This window comes from Aspergillus caelatus (assembly GCF_009193585.1).
Source record: "Aspergillus caelatus strain CBS 763.97 unplaced genomic scaffold BDV27scaffold_311, whole genome shotgun sequence".
NCBI lineage: Eukaryota > Fungi > Ascomycota > Eurotiomycetes > Eurotiales > Aspergillaceae > Aspergillus > Aspergillus caelatus.
Window position 1 is genome coordinate 26329 of NW_022475574.1, and position 9982 is coordinate 36310.

Below are 9982 nucleotides of genomic sequence, written 5' to 3' on the forward strand. Positions count from 1 at the left end.
TTGGCCTGCTTTTTGCTTTTTAGATCAGAGCCAGCGGGAGATGAGTGTAATTGCTATATATAGTAGCAAACAGCATGATAAACTCTCGGTTTCTATCTTGACTGGCTCCAATTACCTTCCTGCTTCAAAGACCATCTCTAGGAATAATACACTTGATGGAGGGTGACAAGCCAATAGTAAACCCTTTCTTATCAAAAGTTATATATATTTGACGGGGTTATGTTGTATTCTTCGATCTTCTCCCGAAACTGCTTAGATCTGGTCAGCCACGGCAGACTGTCCATAGTTTGGTCGTGATAGTAGCTCCCAGCCGCTGTAAAATCAGTAAAAGGGCAATCTTGCTAAATCCAATAAGCATTGAAAATACCTGGAATTATCAGCAGCTTTCCGCTGACGATATATGGTGCGTAGATACAAGCTGGAAAAGACAGTCGCCGTGTCGCTTGCGGAACCGCGTGACCCAGTTAATAGCCAGTTCAGTTCCTTTGATTTCATCCACAATGTTCTTTGGTATTTGAGGGGTTAGCAGGATCCCCCGATCGATCAACTTATTCACATACTTAATTGGAACTTCCTCCTGCATGTTGGTGAGTTTCTGTCGCGACTAACAGTTGGCTTCACGTATGGAGCCAGTTTTTGTCTTTGAAGCGATATCACAATGCTGTCTTGTTAAGACTGTATTTTCCGGCAGTTTCTCCAAATTTAGGGCGCTTTCGGGGTTTTAGTTCTAAAATCGCCCTGCGATACGCGTGTCGTGGTCCATTTTGTGGTGGATTGAAAAAGACGCAACGGGAATTATAAACTGCTGCATTATGTTAAGTGTTGCATCCCTTGGTTGACTACGTTAACTAATGACCTAGCAGGTATTAGAAACTAGCGGCGCGCAACCCAACTAAGGCAGGCGATCACATCCCCGCGACTGACACCGTCGGGGCTCTGGGGAGCCGACCCGATTTTAGTATCCATACTAACACGCTGCTGAAATGTGGTTCATGCTGTCGTCCCACCCATTTGTCACAGCTGAGACCGACTACCATCCCGCCAAAGTCGCTTCTTGCACCATCACTCATGTCTTTGCCGTACGCTCAATCAGTACTCATATGGAAGCACTCTCGTCCATTCGTTAATGAGGTGCACTACGTGTCCGCTCCCTAACGGCGTCACGCCCGGCACACAGTCATCGCTTAAAGTTTTCTTTATATGCGCGTAACAACTATTGATATGCGAGCCAGCTCTGTCACTTTCTTCCACTTCTACATTATTACCATGTAAGAAACAGCTTAGAGTTTATAAAAACAAAGTAATTATTGCAGGTCTTAGAGTGGAGTAATCTATATGTCTAAATGTCAAAATGTACATCTCTATATCCCGATAATCCCCGAGCCCAATCCAGTACAGCAACCAGCCAGGTGCCATTGTGCTTCTTCACTGCTTCCCCTCAAGGATCTTCTCCACCTGACGCGCCGCCGCGGCGCCCGAACTCATGGCGCCGTCAATCGTACAGGGGCCCATGGCCGCAATGTCCGCCCCCGCGAAGCTCAATCTTCCATGGCCTTTCCGGATCTCGACCGCGCCGTCCAGAAAGTGGCGCGGCGCGTGCATCATCCACCCGCCCCGCGAGAACTCGTCCGCGTTCCAGTCGTGCCACGCCGTGTCAATGACCTCCAGATCGGGGACGAACTTTCTCAAAGCGGCCTGCACGGCGGGGATGTCGTCGTGCTTGATGCCGTCGGACTGGGAGATCATGCACAGGATCATGGTGTCGTCGCCCCAGCGCTTCTCGACGCGCATGGTATTCAAGGGGTGCTCACCGGGGGGGGCGAGGGCGGAGAAGGGTGTGATGTGTCCGCGGACGCGCACCCACAGCTTGGAGCCGCGGACGGGGTTGCCGGTCTTGAGCATGGCCTGCACGGGTTCCGGCAGGGCAGGGGAGATGTCTAAGAGGCGCATGGTGTTGAGGGGCACGGCGACGACGACGGTCTTGGACTGGATCGCCTCGCCGGCGGAGGTGGTGACGGTGACGCCCTTGCCGTTGTCGGCAATTTTGGCGACGGGCGTGTTGAGGCGCACCTCGGCTTTGGAGGTGCTCTGGATGGCCTCGCTCAGCTTCGTCATGCCGCCGGGAATGCACCACGACCCGGCCGTCTCCAGCTCCGCGGCATAGTTCCCAAAGTTACTCGCCGTCGCGAACAACAGCTGCGTGGACCCTTGCTTCTTATAATCATGGCTCAGCCCGCTCAGCGCACCCTTGATGAGATCCGCATCATGCTTCGACAGCCCCATCGACTCGATCCGCTCCTCCATCGTCTCCATGTTGATGTCGCTGTTATCCGCCGCCGTCACGTCCCACGGCAGCGGGAACCTCTTGCGCGCGTCCTCAAACAACTTCCCCACGAGTCCATACGTCTTCTCGATTTCGCTCGTGTGGACTTTACCATCTGCGAGCTGGTAGTAGACTTCAGACTCCAGGGGCGGCTCGATGTGCGCGAGGCCGTGGCGCTCGAGCTCGGACCAGACGGCGGGCTGGGTCCAGTGCACGTAGCCGCCGCCGAGGTCGAACTGTCCGCCAAAGGCGTCGGTGGTGTAGGTACGGCCCCCGATGCGGTCGCGGGCCTCGAGGAGGAGGACCGAGTGACCGCGGGTGGAGAGGTCGCGGGCGGCAGTGAGGCCGGCCATGCCGGCGCCGATGACGATGGTATCGTAGACGGTCATGTCGTGATCTGGTTGGTGGTTGTAGTTGAGTTGGATGTTTGTGTGGCTCTAGTTGATGGTTGTATTGATCGATGAGTGTTCTATAAACAAACGGCCGACGCAGGGGTTTATATACTCAATCCATCCATCCGCCATTTGCACTCCTATCCAACACAGCCCTGCATCAGTTCAAACTAAACGTCATTCCATCTCCCCTTCGCCACCTGATCTCTAATCATGATGCATCTAGATGCAACTGGGTACGGGTACGGAAACACCAAACGGGCACCTATACTGTAAACCGTGGAGCGGACCTCTCGGGCGTCCGAATGCGTCGGTGTAGAGCCTGCACCACCCAGTGCCGGCGCCCGAGGACCCCGGGTGGTTGTTGTCAGTCCGGTACAGGTGGGGCACTCTAGTATGCAGATCCACGATTAACGCCTAATCCGGAAATACAATCTCATCAACCACTTATAGCTTTGACGGAATGACGTTTTTTCTTTTTTTTACTTTTTCTTTTTCTTTTTTTGCCCCGCCTTCTGTTGAGAAGCTTACTCTGTGGAGCTCCCAGAGTTTCCCCCCCCCCGCGGAATGGAAGCTCCCCAAGGCCAGCAGCAGTAAGGGTTTTAAGCCGAGTGCCGAGTGCCGACTGCCGTGACGAGCGAAGCAAGGAATCCAAGCGCAACGCCACCCGCTACAGATTATGGTGAGGGCTTGCACGAGTAGTGGCAGTGCTTGTATCCTTACCTGTTGTCCAGCTGCCAACTAAATGGTAAATATAGCGCTAGACTTTCCTACCTACCTGTTACACTAAGTAATGTTCTCGCGACGCCCAATTGGGTTTTTCTTTTTGTTTCTTTTTGCTTTTTCTCTGGTATGAACATGTACATGTAATATGCGCCCGTTGCTGCCCTATCATCGGAGGTCATGTGGCGAGAGGGTAAGAAGTTAAAACTTAAGTTATTACTTTCGTACTTCTGATGTCACATAATAGGCTACCTTCTTCTTGACACTATGAGCATTGCACGGTCAGGGCCTTGAACAGTTGAAAGGTACTTCACGGCTTGGAAATAACTCTTGTAACTTGTTGTGCGCAAAACCAGATTCACCTTCAACATTATGCACGTTTAACATTAGGCATAGAGAGCGTCCCAGCCCTCCGGTTATGAAAAGGTGCATTGTCCAGTCTCGACTGTCAACAGGAGAGCTTTGAGAGGGGTGTGTATGACAGTGTGCGGATAGATGCGACCAGCGCGCGCAGTTTGGTGCATTGTGATGGAGGCGAGAGCGAAATGTTTGTGAAGACGGCATGCGTGTGGGCGGAGACTGTAGCCAGTTACTACAAAGTCGGCCCTGACCGACACCAATACAAGCATTATCTATGACACACCTACGTCCCTACCAGGTCGTGTGGCTTGCACTGAAATTTCGCGAGCTGAAGCAGCTCAGAGTCTCCGTTTCATGGTACAAAGCTATCTGTGGCTTAGTAAAAACAATCTTTACTTTTGATCCAGGGACTGTATTTATATTTAGCTAAAAGTAAAAAGAGAAGAATCTAGACTAAATAGTCTAAGAGAATTTATAGTTAATAGTATTCTAGATTCATAAAGAATTACATATCTTATAAAATATAATTATATAACTAATAATAAACTATATTAAATAGTAATAGAATAGTGGTTTAATTTAAATAGATTTATGAGATTGCAAGTCGCGGTATGCTATGAGAGGTAGACAGTTGCCGACCCTTCGTAGGTCAGGGGGATAGCTATGGCCTTTATATACATTAGGGGTAGCTACGCTAAATCCCTTCCAAGTGGAGCTATAAGGTTCCCCTACCGGTTGTAGCTCTCGGAGCTCTCCTCTTAGCAGACCGCTGTATTCAAGATCACATTTAGATATCAGGGAATTATCTGAATAGGATCTTATTAGAATCTATTGTTTAATTGATTATATATTTCTTATAAGAAGTTGTCTCCGAGGTATGTAATAGCTCTTATGTACCGGGCAGCTGCCAGGGCTCACTGGTGCATGCGGGCATTGTATTTTGAGGCAAATAATGCTCTGCAGCTAATAGTCCAGTACATACGACCATAGGGTGTGGAGAACAGGGCTTCCCGTCCGCTCAGCCGTACTTAAGCCACACGCCGGGAGGTTAGTAGTTGGGTGGGTGACCACCAGCGAATCCCTCCTGTTGTATGTTTCTTTTTTTTTTTTTTGTATTTTCTTATATTAATTTAGTTGACCTAATTATAAAGATTGTGTTCACCGGTTGAAGTTGCAAATACTGTAATAATGTTTACTACCAAGGAGTTTGCTACTTAATACTGGACAGAGCCTGGTTGTAACGGCGGATAGAGTGGTGCGGGGAACCCGAGCGGATTTTTCTTGGCATGACAATATCGATTTTCTATAGATTTAGAATGTATATATATATATTTTTAATACCAATTGTGATTGAAAGTAGCGGGTGCTATGAGAAGTAAAGAGTTGCCCGACTCCTACGTAAGGTAGGGGTCGCTATGTCCTTTATATACACGCGGTAGTTGAGCAGTGTAGGGTTTAGCCCGTAGTGCGGAATACAGGATGTCTCTACTGATCAGCGGGGACTACTGTAAGGCAGTCCTACTCGTAGCAGCTCCAGAGCGTAGCTACGATCACACAATTCTATATATATAGAATTGGTAGAGATATAGAGCTTAAAAGATTTTTATACTAGGCCTATTTAGATAAGGTCTATAATTAATAAGCAGTATCTTACCTAATTAGATTTAGCCTAGACTTGGCGGGGAACCCGCGGGTCGGGGAGGCCTAAACCTCGCGGGTTTTGGGTCAGGTGCGGGGAGACCTATCCAAAACCCGACCCGCGTGCAACTCTAACTATGGAATATGTATATTTCTAACTAATTTAAAATACTGCCGATACTGTATAACCTTCATATATATTTACCGCAATTAATAAAATTATATAAATAACTGACTATATTAATTCTTAACTCTGGTCTCTGTGAACTGATTACTCTCTGGTCTTCAGTTTCTGGTCTCTATTAACTGACTGGTCTCTGGCTCTGGTCTCCGCCAGCTGAATATTCTCTGGTCTCCGCGAACTGACTGGTTTCCGCAAGCTGACTGGTCTCCGTAAGCTGACTGGTCTCTGTGAACTATCTGGTCTCTGGTCTCTGTGAACTGACTGGTTTTCGGTCTCCACGAGCTTTTTGGTCTCTGTGAAATATCTGGTCTCCGCTAACTGACTGGCCTCCGCAAAATACTTGGTCTACGCGGGATTTTTGGTCTATGGTCTCCGGTCTCCGTAAGCTGACTGGCCTCCGCAAGCTGACTGGTCTCCGCTAACTAAATGGTCTTCAATCTCTACCAACTGACTGGTCTCTGGCCTTTGGTCTCCGCGAAATATCTGGTCTCTGCAAGCTGACTGGTCTTCGGTCTTTGGTCTCCGTGAAATATCTGGTCTCTGTGAACTGACTGGTCTCCGGTCTCTGGTCTCTGTGGGATATCCGGTCTCTGTGAACTGACTGACCTTTGGTCTCCGCGGATATCTGATCTCCGCAAGTTAAATGGTCTTCGGTCTCCGCAAACCAACTGGTCTCCGCGAGCTGAATGACCTCTGGTCTCCGTGAACTGACTGCTCTCTGGTCTGTATAATATTACTATATATATCTGTTCTGTATTTATAATAGATTTGACTTATTGATTCTGTCTATATTCTATACTATATATATCTGCTATCTTATACTCTATATATATATATATATATATTTCTATCTTAACGATTGGAATGCCGCTGGCGCTGCTCAATCTCGATATATATCCAGTGCAACCAGTAAAATGATGTAAATAACTGACTGTGCTGGCCCTTGGCCCCGGTAGTGGCCTGGCGTAAAAACTGTTTTATCTGCGGTAAATCCTGCCAGTTGACCCCAAATCCCTGCAGTTAGTACGCCCACAGTGGCTGTACCTGTGATGTCCACGGCCTGTACAGTATTGCAGCTGTTATCGGGATTATTATTTCGCGATATTTGTAGTTCCGCTAGTCCCGTGTCTCCCACTGCGGGCAGATACTCTGCGGTATCCCACACCCTTAGTATGTGTAGTATGGGGGGTACTAGATCCGGGGGGACTGCATCGCTAATATCTATTGCTGTGCTGCCTGGCTTGCTGGATCTTAACACAAATATAAATTGTGCTTGTTCTAGTTATGGCTCTGGATCGTGTAAATATAATATATCTGCCGCTATTGAGGGTAATCCTGCTCGACCAGCTCCTCGTCCAGCCACTGATCGGCATCCTGGATCCGCTGCTGGATATCGGGGGCGGCCTGCCGTTGCGCCTGGATCCGCTGCCGCTGCCGTTCTGCGATGGGGATTAACGGGGTCTGGGATACAAGCGATTTATTACTGGGGGAATTACGATCTGTATGGTCTGTATGGCTTGAACAAGCTGAATGAGCTGAATGCCCTGAATGAGCTGCATGAGCTGCACGAGCTGAATGCCCTGAATAAGCTGAATAAGCTGAATGAGCTGTATGAGCTGTATAAGCTGAATGCCCTGAATACTCTGAATGCCCTGCATATTCTGAATGCCCTGAATGAGCTGAATGAGCTGCACGAGCTGAATGCCCTGAATGAGCTGAATAAGCTGAACTGGATGGTGACTGCTAATCGGGATTGTATCTATTGTACCGTATCTCCCCCCGGGTCCTCGTCCCGGCAATACTGCCGTTTGTATCTGTTTACCGGCCTATCCAAATACCTATCTAATATATATTGCCGGTACCCCACCCCCGGAACTATATCTATGTAATCCTGTACCGGCTTGTTCCCCTCTACCGGCCTGTCTGGCTGGATAATAATTGTCTTGCTGGGCTATCTATTCTGTCCAGCACGTCTGCTTTTCTGTGTATAATCCAGCAACGTCCGCGGTATCCTAAAATAGATAATACAGCGAATATCAGGAATATCCACCCCTATATCTAATATACTTGTGGCTGTGATTACCTGTGTCTAACCCTATATAAACTGCTGTAAAATCGATAGCTTATTAATCTACTGACTATAATATATCTTGTACTATAGTTCCTGGGCCAGCTTAATTATCTATCGAATAGTATTAATATAAATTATTATCTTATTTAGTTCTACCCGCCGGATTCACTCTTGGATAAATACCAGTACAGATTTACTGGTAAACTATATTAATCTACTGGGGGCACACCACATGCGGTATACTATATTATAGTGGCTAGTACAGTTCTGTAATATATAAACCTAATCCGACTAGTACTCTATATACTGGAATAATATCCCCTCCAAGATAAGAGATAATATAGCTGTCAGTAACACTATCTATATCTATATATAGTTTAACTGTCTCAGCTACTATAGTTCAGACCGGAAATTCTGTTGGTTATTTAATACAGTATAGTACTTGTTAATTATAATCTAATCTAGCTACCGTATCTGCTTTAGCTAATTAATAAATATATAGAAATTCTCTATAACTGTAGACTCCGGTATTATCAGTACAATTGTAGTCTTGTTCAGTAGCTGACAGCTCTTCTATAATATATATAAAATATCTAATATCTAATACTATTATATTATATCTCTGTATAGTGACAGTAGCGGTATAATTATAATAGTAGTCCCTCCGGGCTCTGTAAATATAGGTAATATAAAACAGTATACTTTTTCCTCTATCTATCTGTATTACTATTAGTACAGGGCTCTTGCTATTCTAAATTGTCTGTAGCACAGCTGTCTATACTCTACAGAACTGTATGGTCTCCTGGCCAGTTATCTACTATAGTATCTGTGTTATATCTATTATGTTTAATCGGTACTACTGTATAATCTGGCTCTTGTCTATCTTCTCCTCCCACAGCACATGTTTATACTTGTGGGAATTGGGACTAGTATCTAGACTATTATCTGCCGATACAAATCTTAAAAACTGATACCAGTTAGTACTGGACAACCGGAATATATACTGATAGTAGGCCGTGGTCTCTACCTACTCTATAATCCCCTGCCTATACATTATCTCTGCTATATACAATAAATATACTATCTATAGATCCACAATATATTCCAGTTACTGTATCTTGTCTATATACTTCTCGGTATCTGTGTCTAACACTGTCTGGGCTATTTCCTGCTTCTTGTAGATATCGCTGGTAAACTAACTACTCAGCTATATCCACCGGCGGCTAATCCTGATAGCGATGTCGCGATATATCTGGATACCGATTAGATAACCCAGCTGTATCTTGGTCTTGTACTTTAACACCTCCCGCAGCCGATCGGACATCTATACACACTGTGTACCGGGATCGGGCCCCTATATATACGGCGATATCGACCCTAATATCGCTCGGGGAGCTGACCCTGATATTGACCCTAATATTGACCCTAATATTGACTCTAATAGGGGATTGTAGCGGGATAGCTGTGTAGTCTGATAATACTATATCTTCAGCTGCTAGACGAACGGCAATACCAGCCACAAGTACTATACTAGTAACTCCCCCACCTCTCGCGGCACATAGCGGTGGATTACCTTGATATTATTGCTCGCGTAAAATTCTTTATAATATATCAATACCAGTGTGACTATCCTGTTCTTGATAAAGATATTCTACCGCCGGTTGGTCTCGGTGTTGATATACTATAAGCTTAGTAGCTCAGGGACCCGACTTAGCTAATCCCTAATAATATAGACCAGTACAGTCAGTTTCTCTCTGAACCGGGCTATCTACTGTAGATACTGTATTACTAACTTGGGCTAGAACCGCGTGAGCTGGCAGCAGTAGATAAACTGCTTCTGTATCTGGCTCGGCCTGTACCTACTCCAGCAGCTATATAGATCTGTCTACCGATTACTATATCTGCGAGTCCTTTAAAAAGCTCTATCTTACAGTACCCTGAATAGGATTATTATATAGTATATACTACAGGTTTGTAGAGATCTATCTGAACAGTAGCTCCTAACTTAAAATCTGCTGTATGGCCGCTGTTATTCTGTGGACAAAGCCGCGGAAATTGTCTATAGTAAACTGGATATACTTGTATAGTAAATAATCTAACTATATCTATATTATATAGCCCAGGGCAGTAGTATTGTAATAGATCTTGAGTCTGTATATCTGCCAGTTCTGCAGTGTCTCTATCAGGGTATATATCCTGTGGATTATTAAATAATTAACTATATATATTATCTACTCCTGGAATGTCTTCCGCGATAGATTCTGACTCCACTGGATCTGTGACAGGGGATC

At 46.1% G+C, this 9982-nt stretch overlaps 1 protein-coding gene across 1 annotated transcript; it reads right to left on the bottom strand.

Annotated features, from left to right (window-relative positions):
* Positions 1–1425: 1425 nt before the first annotated feature.
* BDV27DRAFT_169230 (flavin monoamine oxidase family protein) lies at positions 1426–2712 on the bottom strand (the record flags this gene model as incomplete). The annotated part of the gene is made up of 1 exon (XM_032074980.1): positions 1426–2712. The coding sequence occupies one exon, from the start codon at positions 2710–2712 to the stop codon at positions 1426–1428; it is 1287 nt and encodes a 428-aa protein (XP_031921817.1).
* Between the last annotated feature and the right edge of the window lie 7270 nt (positions 2713–9982).